The sequence below is a fragment of the Gavia stellata genome, chromosome 7 (genome assembly GCF_030936135.1).
Source record: "Gavia stellata isolate bGavSte3 chromosome 7, bGavSte3.hap2, whole genome shotgun sequence".
In the NCBI taxonomy this organism is placed as follows: Eukaryota; Metazoa; Chordata; class Aves; order Gaviiformes; family Gaviidae; genus Gavia; species Gavia stellata.
In genome coordinates, this window is record NC_082600.1 from 20,750,780 (window position 1) to 20,769,440 (window position 18,661).

The 18,661-nt window shown below is 34.1% G+C and overlaps 1 protein-coding gene across 5 annotated transcripts in view; it reads left to right on the forward strand.

The window, feature by feature from the left end:
* The window catches only part of EML5 (EMAP like 5), a 113,705-nt gene that overhangs the window by 33,856 nt on the left and 61,188 nt on the right, over positions 1-18,661 (forward strand). For all 5 annotated transcript variants that reach the window (XM_059820030.1, XM_059820029.1, XM_059820028.1 and 2 more), the window contains exons 6-13: positions 4,045-4,180; positions 7,032-7,233; positions 8,344-8,481; positions 9,256-9,512; positions 12,188-12,400; positions 14,272-14,439; positions 16,264-16,370; positions 16,759-16,877. In XM_059820030.1, coding sequence (XP_059676013.1) covers positions 4,045-4,180; positions 7,032-7,233; positions 8,344-8,481; positions 9,256-9,512; positions 12,188-12,400; positions 14,272-14,439; positions 16,264-16,370; positions 16,759-16,877 — 1,340 coding nt within the window. The remainder of the gene's footprint in view (positions 1-4,044; positions 4,181-7,031; positions 7,234-8,343; positions 8,482-9,255; positions 9,513-12,187; positions 12,401-14,271; positions 14,440-16,263; positions 16,371-16,758; positions 16,878-18,661) is intronic.

Genomic DNA, 18,661 nt, shown 5'->3' on the forward strand with positions numbered 1-18,661 from the left:
TGTAGGCAGTACATCTGAATCTGGAAAGTTAATATATACCTTGACAAAAAAAAAATAAAAAAACCTTTTATTAGATGTCTCATTTTTGTACCAGTGCAAAGAACAGACTATAGATTCTTCAATTTATTTTGTCATCTTATATGTTCTAAATTCAAGGTGGTTCATGACTGTTAAGTTATATATACAAGATGTTACTTGGGTATTAAAACAAAATAGTGTGCTTATTTAAAAATACCATGCGTTTTAAAGATTCTTGTATGCTATGCCATTGCCTTGCATAGTAAATGTACATAAGATGCTTTATCAGCAGCTGAATAATTTATTTTGAGATAGTCTTTCAGAGGTACACATTAAAGTTGTGTGGATTGATGTCAGAAACTGAGGTTAAATAACAGGCTTGAGGTTAAGTAACAGGCACTCTGTTAAAACTATTGCACACCTATGTCAGTTGGCTGAATACTAATTAAATACAGATGGAAACAATATAACAAACTTAAATGAATGGTTTTAAGCTGGTATCATGTACCAACACATTAAGTCATGCAGTATTTTTCTCCTACTGCTTGGACTAGGCATGAATTTGAAAGGTAACTGTCCATTTATTTCAGTCAATGAGAGGTGTATAGGCAACTATTTTAATTTTTTTTCACAGTAATATGCCCATTTTTAAACTGTTTTATGGGTGATTTCTTAGATAGGAAGATTAAATTTTGAAGTAGTGGCTCTCCACTGTAAACTTACTGATACCAACCTTAAATGTTTGCAATCCATTTCCTTGCTATGCAGTATATATTGGGAGAGACAACATCTTAGAATAGGTGCCCAACGTATGTGTTGCTTTACATGTTAGCATCTGTGTCCTGAATTGTATCTGGGAGTAAAAACAAGGCACTGGAGTTCTTATTGAACTGGTGTAATGTCTCTGTTCTCCATATTGCTGAGTAATAGTTGCTTTCAAGCAACTAGTTCTTTCAAGCTTGATCCTAAGTATACCTAACTGCAGTCATGTGTTTTAGGAGCTGCATAGTCAGAGTTAGTGTGGTGGATTTTATACGAACGACTGCATTTAGATAAATTAACACTTGATTTTTGTCCGTTGGAGGCAAGATAAGTCCAGCAGCAATAGAATACCTGAGACTACCTCACTATTGGAAGCTTCTTGGATACAAGCAGTGGCAAAATATTCATGCAGCAGAGACCATCTTTGTCAGGTTCTTCTTGTACTTCTCCAGCTTTCAACTATCATTTCTGGTAGATCTGGGCATTTCTTTCTTTGTTTGCTCTCATTCAACTATTTTTTTCAAATTTGAGGGAACACAGATGTGATACTAGCTGGTTGTATTGGAAAAATAGGAAATATTCTGCATTCTGACAAAACTGCTGATCAGTTTGAGATGTTATTTCCAGAATTTTCCTGTTCATTAGGAAGTGTGATGAAAAATTTGTAACAGAAGAATGCAGTCCATATGTCAAACTTTGTAACTTTTAAGATGGAAGACTTTGAACTACACCTTTTATTTTGATTCAGGAGCACAATCAGTCTTTGTTGCTCACATTATTCATTTGGATCAAACGAAGTCAATGCAATTGTTTGCCTCTCATTACTGCTAGAAGGCTATTGACCATCAAGAATGAAAGTATGTTAATGACAATTCCGGGCTGAAGGATTAAGAGAAGCATGAAGACTCCAAAGTTGATTTGCATTAACAATCTTGTCAGTTTCTAAAAGGAAAGATTCAGTGGAAGAATTATGACTGGCCAAGGTACCAGAGTAAAGAATCTGTCTTTTCCCCATTAAGTGTGGGCCTAACAATTAAATGAAGAGTAGATAAGCTCAGCTTCTTCAATTAGGTACTTACAGTCCCCATTAATACGGGACCTTTTTTCTAGCTTTCATCTAATTCTTCTATTCCAGTGGCACATAGAGTGAAACGAGAATGTCCTATTGCATTTCAAGAGATTGAGCAAGCGCCACATCTGCCAAATCTCCTTGACAACCAGTATGTCCTTTTCAAGATAAGGATATTCTGTGAAATGGAAAACAGATTAATCCTGGATCCACTTGATCTTATCTTCAGAACATTCAGCCAGCTTCCCACATCGCCACATGTCTGATTCTTTTTTTAATACTGACTAATTAAATCATGGATTTCGGATGGAGTTAATTAGAGAAAAAAGAATAATTCTATTATCAAGGTTACATTCCAAAAAGAGCTTTAGAAGATTTTAAATATACCAGAACTTGGGCAGAATTCAGTATATGGTACAAAATGAGCCAAAATTCCTCTAGCCTTTTTTTTGCTCAATGACACTAAAAGGTTAATGCAATAAAACAGACAGACAAACACACAGAAGCAAATACAGTTTGGGTTGTATTTTCAAAAATCTCTAGGCTCCTAAAGAAGCAGAAAGAGGATTTTCAGGACGTTAGAGATAATGGGAGTTAGCCTTCTAATCTGCTTATGACTTAAAAATTCCACGACATTTCTGTTTAGGCACGTACTACTCCTGAAAATATGGCTTGTCTTAAAAGTCTGTATCGTGAGGATGGACACGACATGTCAAAAAATTTGAGTTCTGTCACCTTAGTCTTTCAGTTTTGATTGTGATTTGACATTCTAGTAATAATATGCTTTTTTTGTGAAAGCTGAGATATTTCTTTTTTCTCAACTTGAAAAATTATATCCTTGTTACCTGAGCTAGAGAAGCAAACACAGTCCATATTTCATTATGATCAGTCCATGATGATATTTTCCTTGGTTATAATTTAAGAAGAAAAACCAGCTTTGTAAGAGAAACTAGTCATGAGTACCTGGGAATTCTCACAAGCTACAACACTGGATGCTAATTTGTTCTGTAAGTCTTTTTTTTTCCCCAGAAAGCCAATCTCTCTGAAAATTGCTTTCACTTTTGGGGTTAATGATGCGCTTCATTAATGTAAAATCTAGACCCCCAACCAAAGAAACTATTGGAACTTTACATTTACTTGTTTACAAAACTGAGATTTCAGAACGATACTATAAAAGATATATGTCTGTTACTGCCTATTCTGCCTTCTTTTGGACAGGAGTTACAGAGGCAGATTTTCCCTTCCATCGTTTTTAATGCTCTCCTGTTTTCTTTTGTCATAGCTGAATATTAAATATTTTCAATAAATATACAACAATTTTTTTTTAACTTCTCATAGGTTTATTAGCCAGAGTTGCCCTTTCAGTAGCTTTGCTTACTGAAATGCATGAGCTACTTCTGAAAATGAGTAGTGAGTTGTGTAGGTACTTTAAAAAACCAAAAAAGTCTGTATTCTGTTTAGATAATGAATCATGTTTACATCAAATATAGTGGCTATTTGGATACGGTATCTTTATTTTAGTAATAGATATATCATCCTTACCTCTTTGTTATCCTGAAGAAAACATGTATCAAGTGAATTAAAGAAAATATGTTAGGTTTTGTTTCCTGGTGTCCACTTTTAAAATGAGAGCTTATATTACATATTTTTAAATGTTTTCAAGTGATCACTGTTTTTCTTGTATTTTGCTTCTAAACTTTAATTTTGAATCAATCTTCCTTGGCTTAAAACATAAAAAAATGTCAGATGTTTTTTGCCCGGTTGCATAGAAGCTGAGTAATAGCAACAAAGGCCCTGAACCAAGCCTAACGGAGATCAGTGGAAATCTTCCTGCTGACATTGGTGAGAGTTGGACCAGGCCCTAAGGCAAGAGGATATGAAACTAAACTCTTTCTAGGGATAAGAAGCAGTATCACTACAATCATCATCATCAGGATGAAAGCAGTATTGCAACAATTCTCTTATCTTGCTGTTTGTCACTGAATGTGAATTCTACTTGTTTTGAGTTTGTTTCCATTTCTGACTCTTTCATATTTAAAGCTTGTATTGGTTGCATATGTTTATGCTATTTACAACAGCGTAACAGATAGGAAGACAGGAAGACAATCAATACTGGCATGGACAAGAGTTCCACTTTCCATATTGGTATCTCTAATCTGTGTATATTGTTAAAAATAACTTTCTTCTCTCTTTAGGCAGGAATTTTCAGCATGAATGCATGTGAAGAGGGGTTTGCCACTGGTGGCAGGGATGGCTGTGTTCGCTTGTGGGACTTAAATTTTAAACCAATTACTGTGATTGATCTCAGGGAAACAGACCAGGGATATAAAGGTAAAAAGAAGTTTGTCACTTTTGATATACCAGTAAGGTAGGAAATTTACCAGTGTTTTGAACAAGAAAAGGCTTTAAAAAACCACAAAGGTTGTTTCATGTATGTTATTGTGAACTATTTGCTAGAAAAGAAATTTGATCATGCCCACTAGTGTGAAGGTCACATTGTCTTTCAAAGTTAACTGTAAAACATACTATGAAGTTGTAGACACAGAGATTTATTTTTTTTTCTTTTAAACCAATAAAATGCACATATTTTCTGTAGCACAGCAGTTTTTAACAAGGAACAGTAATGCTTTAAGAGAACTTAGAGCGAGATCTACAGTGTAAAACAGCGGAGTACAGAAATTGCATTTGCTAATTACCCAGATTTTCATAAGAACTATTTGGAAGTAATTCACAGTTTTGTAGTACTTAGAACGCTGTTTACATATACCTATGACTTCAGGTACAGTTTATGTCTTGCTAAAATTTTACGTCTAGCAGTCTATAGCACGTTTTGTCAGTATTCTAGATATTGTTACTGTAATGATTCAGGAAAAGAATACAAATGTATACTGAAGCACTAATGTCACTTACAATATTGCTTTTGTTGGCATTTGGTTTTCTTTGCCCCTAGTCACTTTGTTATTTTCTAATATCTTGCCAAGAATTTGACAACGTAGTAGAATGTCTGATGGCAATCAGATATTCAGGGTCAATAAATAACTGATTACAAATTAAATCTTTGTATTCTGAAATGAGCTTGGCATTCCCACCAAGATTGCGAAATATTGCAACACGGTGGAATGCATTCCATTTTAAATGCCCTGCGATACAGTGACTCTGTTTTAAATTGAAATTTACTCAGCTGCTGTTTCTCAGCTCTGTTGCATGTAGTCGAAAGCTATGTTTCATTCCCTGTTTCATTCTTTCAAACTTGTTCTCCATTCCAGGTTGTTTCCTTTACTTTTGATGGAACAGACTCTTGCCATGAACTCTTTTGGTTCTTCTTGATCACTTTTGTGAACTCCATCCTCATTTTTTTGACTTGTCAAATGCCCCTGAAAGAGCTAATAGCTTTTTAAAAATCCTATCTTTAATAAATTCAGTTTCCTGAATCTTTTCCATTCAGTCTTTTTTTCTTATTGTATCCTTTTGAGGATTGCCGTTATGACCTGTCCTTCTACCTGTTTTCTTAATTGCCTTTTCTGCTGCTCTTGTACCTCACTTCTTGGTAATTCTATCCATGAACACGAACTCAAAGTTCTGTATCCCTGTGAATGGCTCGCAGAGCAATTAGCTGACTCTAGATATATCTCCAAGTAATCAAATTGTTTTTTAAAATATCTCCCTCCACCATAAGAAGTCCCAAATTACTAAAACAGATGTCTTAATTATCCTTCATCAAAGATTCTGGTTGTTTCTGTCTTTATTTTTTAATCACTGTAGACAATATAGCCATATAATGTCTAGATTATAGTGCTGAGTGATAAAGTGGTTATATTCACCAGTGCAGCACAATAGGAACAAATCAGTAAAGCAAAACAGTTGGTGTGGAGGGTTAGAGTAGCACAATATATATGCATTTTGAGGGGCATTAGCTCTAGCCTGTTTCAGTGGACTGCAGTTGGAGTGCACTGAGTGTACTCCTGGAGCACATATTTCAGTTCTGTGTCATATGGAGGGAGTCTTACTTGTGCATTTGAAAGCTATCTTGTAATGCAAAGCATGGTACCTAGGCACGATCAGGAGCTTTGCTTTGAAAGCTAGCTAACCCACCCGTTCACTGTTTCCGAGTCTTGCAATTTTTTTCCAATGTAAATTTAATAACATAAGGCTCTTCTTTTCCCTCTACATAGTTAAAAATATTTTTCAGAAGCACATCAATTCATACGATTACAATAGTCCTTTCTCTCATCTGATAGATATATTTTTGTCACACACATTAATCCAGAGTAGTTTTTCAAAGATCATTCTTGAGCTACTTTCCACAGAAGTCGGTGTTTAGGCAAAGTGACTTAAGTTAGGCTTTGCTACCATCTGGTTATCTGCACCTGAAATTGGCAAAATTGAGTTGCACTATCAGAATGTAATAAATACAGCCTGTTTTAAAAGGTGCATATTCCTAAAATCGGGCACCTAAGACTAAGTTCTCAGTGTACAACTGTCCTGGCTTTCATTTTATTATTCCCAACCTTACTTCCAAACAAGTGTAGCCTGTGAGTGCTCACCTCCACTGTAAGCCTGGAAACTAATTCAGTTGTTAGAAATGCATGTTAAATTCCATCATAAGCCCTTTTCATCTCTTTTTATGTTGTTTCAGTTTGATTTATTTTTATTTTCTATTTAGTGGGAAAAATAATGCCAGATACTATTGAAAGATTTGCTTTAGGGGGAGCCTCTCAGAAACAAGCTGGGGAGAATTGGGCTTTGTAACTGTCTTACATATAATGCATGTTCCACTGATGCTTCTGTCACTTGCACAATTTAGGATAATCTAGCTAGTACTAAGGTCCGTGGTTTGATCAGAAATTGTCATTTATATTGTCTGCTACCTTTGTTGAAATTTAAAGACATTAAATGCGTAATTTCAGATGCAAATGTCAGTATTATCTTTCTCTGTCAGAGATCTTGTAATATAAGAATTGGCTACATGTCCTTTATTAAAATAAGTTTTAGAGTTTTTGTAATACTAAGCTTGAAAAGTTGATGTTCCAAGGGCAGTATGTGTTATGGAATAGATAAAAGGAGTAAATGGAGGAGTAAGAGAAGGTGTATGGATACTTTTTGACATTTTCTTGCTTTTATGTTTTGTCATGTGCTATGTTACCTTTGTTTCACAAATTCTCAGGATGTATCTCTTCTACAGGTCTGTCTGTAAGAAGTGTTTGCTGGAGAGGAGACCATATACTCGTCGGGACACAAGATAGTGAAATTTTTGAAATTGTGGTGCATGAGCGTAATAAGCCTTTCCTGATCATGCAGGGGCACTGTGAAGGAGAGCTATGGGCTTTGGCTGTCCATCCTACAAAACCACTAGCAATGACTGGAAGTGATGATCGATCAGTCAGGTTAAATATTGTTTGTTTGTTTAACTGCGTACAGTTTTATACACATAGCTCATTTCATAGATAACCTAATTGAAATGTATACACTTTAAAGGCATTAATATGGCATTGAAGTGCTTCTGAATCAGTTAAGTTACGCATGAAATTAGTGCCCTCCAGTAATAAAATATAGTGGAAATGTATATTTCACAAAAATGGAATGTACAAAATTTGAACAAATTTCATTTAGCCTAACATTAAGCACTCACACACAAGTATCCTGCAAGTGTTTCCTTTTCAGGAGTTATGTTAAGCATTCACAGATTACAATGAAAAAAATTGTAATAAAAGCTTACAATTTTTACTCTTACCATATTCACTTTTTCACATGCTGCGAATTAACTTTTAGCTTGGGAGTTTGATGAAACTTAATGCATGCATAGTAAATAGAAGCTGTATTCTGAGAAAACCCAGTAAATTACTCTCTTTTACAAGTTCATCTTTTTTTGTCAGAAACACTTTTTCTCTTCTTTCTTAGAAATCAGATATGTTGGCATTTTTGTTAAATACCTTAAGTGTAACGTGGTTAAGCAAAACAGTAGTTGAATTATGAATATTGAAATAATGCTCTAGAATTCCAGATATATCTCGTAAATGATAGATGTTGTAACGTATCTTGTAGTAAAAACTTACATGTTGTAATATTATCTGGTTATATGTAAGGAGTTATGAATAATGACTTGTTAATAGGAAAAGTTATGTTTACTGAGCAAAGTCTTTAATGAACAATTAATGTTCTTCTTGGCTAAAATGATTAACAAAATTGTGGCATTTTCACAGAGTGGTCTAAAAGTACATACTGTCATATGTTGTCATTCTTTTTGTATTCAGAAAGTGAAATATAATTAATCTGCCCCTGCATTTTCTCATTAGATATTTTCTCGCTACTTTAAATATAAGAGTATTCTTTGCTGTATGCAAAATTCACACTTTTGTCTTAGACTTCCCTTGTGGAAAATTATTTTAAAATAGGACACTACCATGTCCAGTATTCTGGAGAAATTGCAAGCTTCGTGCTATCTATGACACAGCTACAAACCACTCATTTAATTTGTAGTTATTACTTTATTTTAGAATCTGGAGTTTAATAGACCATGCTCTGATTGCCCGGTGCAATATGGAGGAACCTATTCGCTGTGCCGCAGTTAGTACTGATGGAATCCATCTCGCTCTTGGAATGAAGGATGGCTCTTTCACTGTGCTTCGAGTCAGGTATGTTACAAAAACTAAAAACAGATATGTTATTAACTCTTTCAAGCATGTTATCTAATTGCTTTTATAAATTGTCTGTATGTTGACACTGTAGTGAACATACATGAGGAGATCACTTACATTTCTGTTTTAAATTACTGATCTTGAGGGTGCTCAGGTTTTTTAAATGCGTGTGCTACATGTGTTCATGTTGTTCCATAACAACACATTTGAAAAAGTCTATCAGTCTATTTGCAAAGAACGGCAGTGTTCTAGGAAGTGTTTTACTTTAGGTCTTAGCTTTATTAATTATTCTTGAATTATTAATAAATAAATTTTAATTACTTCCTAAATTGTTTCCATGTGTTGGAATGATGCTGTCAGCACATCATGCATACAAAACCAGCACTGCCTTCTTGCTGTGATCCCACAGTTCTAAATGGAAAATGAGATCTGTGTCTCATGTCAGTGAAGTTTTCTTCCTGGAGTGAATAAAGATCTGGTAATCTACCTGATTCTTTTTTTTTTTTTTTTTTTTTTTTTTTTGTGGAGTCAGGGTGAACAGTTCCTTTTGCTCGCTGTCCCTCAGCAGCACTTTCTTGTGTCACTGTCCCCTTCTCCTTTTTTTGGCCATGAAGCCCTACCCAACTCTAAAAATAGCAGTGTTGTGTTTGCACATATGATAGTAAAGTTCACTTCATCATTTCAAGATTTTGCCCGTTTTTTAAAAACTGGGAACTTGACAGTATTATAAGACTTTTCTATACTTATGACACGCTTTCTTTCATACTACAGAGATATGACTGAGGTTGTTCATATCAAAGACAGGAAAGAAGCTATTCATGAACTGAAATATTCACCAGATGGGAATTTCCTAGCTGTTGGTTCCAATGACAGCTCTGTGGATATATATGGTGTTGTTCAGCGATACAAGAAAGTTGGGGAATGTATTGGATCTTTAAGTTTCATCACCCATATGGATTGGTCTTCGGACAGTAAATACTTACAGACCAATGATGGCAATGGGAAGAGACTTTTTTACAGGATGCCAAGTAAGATTCTGAGTTGCCTTTATGATATTTGTTCCTTATTACAGGAAGAATGTATAGAAGTTTTGTAAAAACAGCTAAATATAGATCCTGGTTCAAAGCACTGGATTACAGAGAATTTTTATTCTAATTTTGTATGAATATTTGCTATATTTGAATAAGTACAGCATTTTCTGGCAAAGTTACTTACAAGTTTAGTCTTCTTTGTAATGCTGACTTGTAATTTATTTTGTTTCTCAAAACTAAATCTTTGCTCCCACTTTTTTAGAAAAAAAAAATACTGCATTCAGGTTCAGCTTTGCAATAGCTAATGGCTTTGTACTTATTGAGCTTTGCTATTAAATGGATTATCATTTGCTTAAGCTGTATGTTTTTTAAAATGTATGGAAAAATCAATATGTTGCATCTCGGAAGAGTCATCTGGCTTTTGGAACTATCTTTGCAGCAGAACTGAGTAATTAATTTAAAAGAGCTTTTACAGTGAGGAATTTGTAACAGATAGAAACAATCGGAATGCAAATTAATTTGGAAGTATAATGGGATTAGGTAACTGTAGAGAAAATAAGAGTACCTGATATAAGGATGTCAGAATGTTAGGAATTACTGGAGACAAAAGAAATATTGAAGCTATGATACATGTATGATTCAATCATGCAACCTTCAAAATGAATAAAAATATCAAAATGAAATTTAGCTGGTCAGTCTACTGATTAATGCAAGTTCAAATGTGTCTTTTCTCTTTTATGGCAAGGGACTACTAAAGAAAATTAGTATATTACATAATATTAAAATATAGTTTTCAGATTCAAAGTTTGTGACAACCCCACTATTGTAAATATTTTCAAGACAACACTGTCTTGAAAACATGACTGAACTGTCCCATACTCTTGAAACAGTTTTCAATAAGACAATTCCCTCTGCAGAGGACATACGCACATAGTACATATATCTTAAAGCTTCAAATTTAAGTGGTCCTGATTACAATATGTCAACGGCAGTGTTTGTCACAAGGTTTGACTTGTTTCTTCTGTGTGTATACACTCTTTACATAATATCATTCTACATTTTTTCCCACTCGTTGTATTTGTAGTAAGTATTTATTATCATCACCACTTACTATATTGTCCTTTTATTTTTTAGACAATACTTACACTTTGCACTGTACGTTATTCATATTTCCATGGAGCTTTTTGTGACTGTCTTTGCTGAAGCGTCTAATTCGTTTTATGCACAAGTTTGATTTTGTGCACAGAATGAGCCAGAAGATATGTAAGAAAAGATATTAAGTGATAATTTAATTAGACTGTAAAAAATACGTACACACAGGAGGAGCAATTTGAAATTATATAGACAGCTTTCAGCCTGGAGTTTCTTGATATATTAGAATGTGGGATTGTGAAAGGTTGTTTAGGAAAAAAGTTTAGCAAAATCAGTGAAGTTAGAGGAATCTCCTAAATATTTTAAAATAATGATCGGAATCATGTAACCCTTGAAATTTCACTGTAAATGAGTAAGGAACTTACCGTTGCCTAATACAAGATCTGTAGGACTTAGTCATGGATATAACCAGTATTAGTAGTCATCATTTATATGGATTAGTGATTGAAAGAGATCACAAGGTAAACCTTGTCAAAGGGTGCAGTTATTTCATCAGAGCTGAAGGATCTTCAAACAGGATACTTGAGTTTCTTTCCAGTTTTTGGAGGGGTATATAGTAGTTAAACTTCTTCTTGAGTGTGGGGGTTTTTCGTTATTTTTGTGGGTTTGGTTTTTTTTTAAGTCTTCCTTTCTGATTTATTTGCTGGTTTGCTTTATCTTTTCTCTATGGCTGTTCTTGACTCTTTATTCCAGTCTACTTGAGTTCTTCCTTGCCCTATCCCTCTGTTGAAAACTTACCTCCTTACAGTACCTGAGGCTGCTTCCCCCTACATCCCATCCCATCCCACTAGTCAGAAATAAGAAAACCCAGCACAGTTGCCTTTGATTTTGTTACCACTGAAGACTGAGAGGTGAATTGTTGGCAGTGTCCTGTGCAGGTTCTGCAGTTGCACACTCAGTCCGACTCACAACTTTTACACTTGCTTGCATTGTTCTTGTGTTGCTCCTGCTCTCTGTTTGTGGCCATTGCTGAAGACACAGTATTTATTAAGTAGGCCTTTGGTCTGATTCAGTACTTAAGCTCTTACATGAAACTTTGTGGGACTCGAACAAGCTTATTACAGATAGAGCTGATGTGAAATAATGTAACAAGAATCTAAGCATAAAATTTGTATTTTCAGTAATTTACAATGGCCAGATCTAAATGAGTTCTTCATTTTTTGCTCTAAATAATTCAGGTTTCTAGAATAGTTCAGCAACAGAATTTTTCCAAACTTTATCTTAGAATAGCTACATGTATTTTTTGATAAATATTTTAAAATAACACAGCCTCAAGCAGATATCAAGAAATAATAAAAACCGTAAACTACCGAACCCATGATCTTCTGTTAAGTAGTCTTGAGAAGCCTTACTACTGATGCTGTTGGTCATAATAGAGAATATTAGATCAGGACAGTTATAGAAGTCAGTTTTTAAATCTGTCGCATTTAGATTTAATTTCTGGAGAATTTAAAAAAAAATTATATTCTTAAAATTGTATAAGTAAATATTGAAAAACAGCTCTTTATTTCTGTTCTTAGGTGGAAAAGAAGTAACAAACAAGGAAGAATTAAAAGGCGTTCAGTGGGCATCATGGACCTGTGTTTCTGGCCTTGAAGTTAATGGAATCTGGCCCAAATATTCGGATATAAATGATATAAATTCTGTGGATGCAAATTTTATTGGGCAAGTTATGGTTACAGCTGATGATTATGGAATAGTAAAGCTCTTCCGATACCCATGTCTAAGAAAAGGTAGTACCTTTAAGTTCAATTATAAACATATTTTTGAATTTTGGTTATTCAAGAAACAGGTTTTAGAAAACTGAGTTTTTGAAAATTATATAAATGGCCAATATTTATTCTTAGAAGTTTAGTTTGAGCTCAAAGATAGAAAACAATAATAGGCTAGTGTATTGACAACTGTAATAGTAACAGTATTTAATTTGCATTTTGAATAAGATATCAAGAAGTTTTACATATATTTTATTTTGTAAAAAAATAATGCTCCTTTTTTTTTTGATAATTTCATGAGGTGATGCAGTATCTACCCTGTTATGAGATACATACCTTTATGTATTTCACCTTGGTCTTCAAGTAGTTTTCTTCCTTCCTCTGGATCTGTGATGGAGATTTGGGCTAGGAACGAGAAAAAATAATTTTACTAAATGAGTAGAGGCAATAAATAAGTTAACAGCAAATTGGTCCTATAATCAGAGTATGTCACTATATGTTATTTGAAGTTTAAAAACTTTTCCAACACATTTTTCCTCAAAAGTTTCCTAGCAATAAGGACTACTCTCATGAAATTTTTAAAACTGAAGCCTAAAGCAAGGTATATAATTTTCAAGTTTACTGTTCAGGACTGAGTGAACAGGAGAGAGATGCGTATCTTTTTAGGCAAGAAAGGCTTCATTTTTTCAGAGCTGTTTGAAAAACTCCATTCTAGACATGATTCAAATTGAAATGTAACAAATTATCAATAACAGAGATCTCTGTCTTCAAGCTGATGATGATCAGAGAAAGCCTGTGAAATGTTCCCTAGCTTTTAAGAAGAGTCCTCTTAACCTAAAAAGTTTGCCTGGGGACTAGATCAAATCTCTAAGTTTTAAAAGGGGAAACAAAAAGTTGCTCCGTTGCACCATTGCAATTTGCAGCATTGCATGTTTAATGCTGGCTACAACTGCATGATCTTCATGACGGTTCTTAGGATATATCTTCAAGCAATATGTGCTTAAAGAAATGTTGGGGTTTTTTTAAATGATTAATATTCCCCCATAGTTTTTTCAACTCGGTTTGTAAAAGGTGATATTAAAAAAATTTCATTTCAATCTTTTCAGTTTTATTTTTAAAGTGATAAAGCCTTTATTGGTTCCTGAGGTAATCCAAAAATATGTTCTTGAAAACAGTCTTCTGTCCATTTGAAGGAGACTGAAATTTGTTCCCTTTTTATCCCCTCTTTTGCACTAGCATTCTAAAACCAAAGAAAAGGCACAAGAATCTGTATAATGGAGTGCTCTTAGGAACTTCTTTTTAGTAACTGATGCAATGATTGTGTTCTAATTATATAGTAGTCAGTGAAAACGTTAACTTGATGTAGTTATACGGCTGCTACCACTATTACCACTACTAAAGATGTGAGGATATGAATTGCTAGAAGTGCTTAGCACTCAAATTGCACAAACAGTGGGAAGCGGTGCTACAAGCACACATATGGGAGTGTTTTCACAGAGCTAAATATACATCATTTAACATTTAAATAACTGCATCTTTTCAATGTAGAAATAATAATTGGCAAAATCTTGGTTTGTAAAAAATAATACAATAGAATTTTGAAAAATATTCCTTTAGTGCGCCTCATACAGCACTATCATATGTCTTCTCTCTTTGTGTTTGACTTGTTAAAGATGTTTTATCATGGAATCCAAATGTAAAAATTTATCTTAAAGACATTAAAATTTGGGAATACTGCAAGAAGTTGCTGCTGTTAATTAAAATATCACTAGTAATTAGAATATCTTAATTAAACTATTACTTTTTATACAGGTTCCTTGATCTGTTTTCCTAAGGTGCTTCTGAAACATTTATTCCACATATATTGAAGGAGATTTTTATTCTTGTTCTAGGAGCAAAGTTTAAAAAATATCTTGGTCATTCTGCTCATGTGACAAACGTCAGATGGTCGCACGATCACCAGTGGGTTGTTTCCATTGGGGGAGCTGATCATTCTGTCTTTCAGTGGAAATTTGTCCCTGACCGGAAGTTGAAGGATTCTCTTCATATAGCACCCCAAGGTAAGTAACTTACTTTAAAAAAAAGGGTGGGAGGAGGGAGGCTAAAAGAGGAGTAAAATTCTTTGGTGCAAGTATAAATATGAAAAATCGTCAGTCTGCACAAAATTGTTGTTCTTTAAACTTTGCAGCTGCCTGAAGTACCTGACAGCATTGCCTAATACTTGCCTGTACCGTGTATGCTCAGTCTAGCAAGATTGTGAAAAAAAAATCACGCTGTGCAAAGGGAAAATTTAAAAGTTCAGATCATAGATAGGAATTTATGAATTCTGTACATATAATCCTTTAGTAAATGGACAACAACTGTATGCCCAGATGTCACTGGGAAAAAAAAAGATGTGCATACTCACTTGATTAAAATTTTGAAGTATTTAGATGATAACTTAAGCATTGTAACTGATTTTTTTTTTTCTTTTAAAGCAGACTATAGGTGTCTAATATTTGGGAAAAAATGTAGATCATGTTTCCACCAGTGACTAATACAGCAATTACTCTCATGACTGAGTTTCCCAAAATCAAATAATTAACTGAGTGCCTCACTTGGAAATTCCTGAAGGAATTTAGAGAGTCCTTTGGGGAAATAAGTATATAGAGTTACAATGAAATAGGCTATTTCACCCTTTAGTTGCTACGATCAGATGAAGATGTATTAGTGTGGACCTAGCTAATAGGTAAATGAATGCTGATTCAGTGCTGGCCTTGTCAGTGCCAAATGCATCTCCTTGATGAAGCCTCCAGAAAGCCTTTAACTGGTTTATCCTTCATGGTATGAATTCATTTTCAACTGATTATTTCCCATGACCCAAATATCTTCTTAGCTACTGCTTCCCAAGATAAAATTCCTGTATATTTAAATGTTTAGATTCCATATCCCTGGATATCTAATCTTACTTCTAGCTATCTGATAGTATGTGCAACATACATCTGTTTTGTCACGCTATTGATAATTGTCCTGTTAATGCCTTTTCTAACTCTGTAATCTACCACCTTTATTGGTAGCAACATTGTTTTTCTCTAGATCACTGATAAAAATGTTAAGTAGTGTAACTCCAAAGATTGGTCTCCATTGCATATTTCTAGAAACATTTCTTACTGAGGGGTAATTCTCTCTTTGCAATTACATTTTGAGATCTTTTAAAATCCATTTGTGTTCTAGACTGATTTTTTGTCTGGTTTCTTGATCAAAAAATGTGCAACATTCAATCAAAGGTTGCAGAAAGATCCAAATATATTATTATTTATCAGCCAGGACATTCTTTTCTGTGTCTGTTGGAATGAAACTCTGTGCTACAACTTTGTCTGGCTTTCCCCAGATGTAAAACAGAAACATTAAATGACTACACTTTTTCTCCACTGTCACCGAAGATTTTACCACTTCCTTCCCATATATGATTTCTTTTTTTTTTTTTCCTAATCTACGTGAAGAATTGCTGCTTACGTCAATGACTCACCTAACCATAAGTTTCTCTTTCGAGCCCTTTAATTCTCTTGTTAATTTTCTTCAAGTCTTAGTTTCTGCTTTGTACTCATTACTTTATTCTCTTCTTTCTTTCTTTCCTCCTAACATTAATGCTGATGAAATAATTTTAATGAATGAAAACTAACTTGCTCCCAAAAACAAAGAAAAAAATTACCATACTTAGAAGTTGGCTTATTTCTACTCTATCAGCAGAATTGATTCTGTCAGCCTGTCAATTATTAGCAGTTTATGTTGTAGTTAATATAAGGATTGATTATCAAATCAGAAACATTAAGCAGTTACTTTAAACACTTTCTGGTTTGTAATTTAGGTTGCTTCACTTTCTGTTTCTGTTTTCTTGGTGGCAGAGAGTCTGATTGATTCTAATAGCGATGAATCAGATTCAGATCAATCTGATGTTCCAGAGCTGGACTCTGAAATTGAACAGGAGACACAGATCACCTATCGTCGACAGGTAAAGATTTTAGTTTTAATGGCAGTTGGAATGCTTCCCAGGGTTTAAGTTGGTCTTTTATGAAGACCTGTTGAAATCTGAAAACTGGGGAAACTGAGAGCTGAACAGGAACTGTCCAAAACCTTTAGAATTGTTATTTTTTGATGCATTCAAAATATGAAGACACATGTAATCACTTCCTTTTCTCTATTGTATTCCTAGCATGTTCTATTAGAGTTTTGGTTGTAATTGAAAAACAAGTTACACTATACAATAACCAGCTACAGTTATTGGAGATTTTTTCAATGATGTCAGTATAACATTTTTGTGGTTGATAACTGTGGCTGAATTCTCAGAAACATGCTTTTCTTATGAATCTCTTAATTCATAAGTGTGCTCTTTCTTAAAGGTTTACAAAGAAGATCTACCTCAACTTAAAGAGCAATGCAAAGAAAAAAGAAGTAGTGCAGCTTCTAAGAGACGAGAGCGAGCTCCAGGGAACAGTATAAGATTACATTTTGTTCATGGGTATGAAAACTAGGATTCTTCAAAATATACGAGCAGACTGTTTGTGTTTTGTAGATTGGTGTTCATAATCTAATAATCTGATGAAAGACTTTTAGGTCAGTTGCTTTGTGATTTACTGTTATTAATTATTTCTGTAAAAATAAATTTACACAAAATTAATAGAAAGCTTTGATGCCAAGCTAGACTAATTCTGAACATGAATTCTGAAGTGAATTTGCACTGAAACTTTAGCTGATACTCATTATTTGAATAGAGGTGACTAAATATAATATTTGGCTATCACCCATATTTTTCAGTATCTGGAAAGTAATAGTTCTCTTTGTATTATTTTGGAAGCTACGACATAAACTTGGTGTAGTTGAAGATGACTGGCTTCTGAACTAAGTGGTGTTTCTATCAGTGTTTTATTAAAAAAAAAGTATAAACTGTTTGTACCTAATCTGAAACAATTTACACGTTCCTCTGTTAGTTTGGGAATTACATTTAATTATTAATAGGCCCTGTAAGTGTGTTAAAATTCAGTTTAATTATCTTTTTGGTGCTAATTTGAGTAACAAAATGACTTTCAGATGCATCCTTGAAATCTTATGATTTCATCTTTAGGATTGGTCATCTCCCATAACTCTTCATAAGTGAAGACTTTTTCGTCAGGACAAAGATGTGGTGTTTTCAAGCAAACTGGCAGTAGGTGTTACTACATTAGAATAATGATCAGAAATATAAATTCCCTTGATACAAAGCAAAACCAAAGCCTTTATTAAATTAAGGCATTGGAAATTAGGTAATATTGTGTTTTCCTTTCAAAAGATACCTCTTTGCAGGAATACAACTTCTTTTTAGAGATAACTAAATGCACAGATTAGTTACTGATACTGTCTGTCTTTATAATGACACTTAAACAATTTTAAAAGGGTTTCACATGGAATGCTTAACAAATCAATTGGCTAAGAATAGTTAATCATTCAACTCAGCAATTTTGTCTGTAGAAGACATGGAGTCTGAGGAATAGCTTTGGAAGTAATGACAACTGGGAAGCTTGGTACAGGGTTGTCTTTTTATTTCTATTTTTGACACTCCAGAATTCTCAGTTGAAGATTTTCATATCTGTGTAGAAAATGCATTAAGGTGGGTAGCTGTATGTAGTCTTTAAAATTTGGTCTAAGAATCAAACCAAATGATCCTGAAGAAGATGCAGCACAAGCAAGGGCCCTGGATCTTTGGGATTATTGTTATTTCCTTCACAACAGAAGTGAAGCTTGACCAGAATATCCAGGAATGACCAGAAGTAGAATGTCCAGTTGAGTTCTGTCTGGTTACCCAATGGGCATCAAGGAAACTAATGAAGAATCCATGCTGAACAACAGATTTTTCTCAGTGTCCAGGCTGTTAACTTTAAAGTGACCCACATCCAAGTGAGTAATAGGCATATTGTCTGATTCAGGAAGTCTGCTTTGCTTCATCTTTCTTTAGCTGCAATGGAAATGTCTTGGATGTTCCTTGAAAGTGTAAAAAGTGGTGCTTTTTTGAACTAGGGGAATAAGAAGCTCTTTTTCCTTTCTTTGTTTTTGAGCACATTGGTTTTGTGTTTTGAATTTGTCAACTGCCTTGAAAGATTAAATCTTTTCATATCCTGTAAGAAATCTTTTAAACCCCTGGTTACTTCCTGTTTTGGAAGGGGATAAAAACAATAATGCTGAGTATGTGAGCCAGCCACTGACTAACACGGATGAGAAAGCAACTTCTGTTAACAGGTTAATCTTTAAGTGCATCTTTTTGTAAGTAAT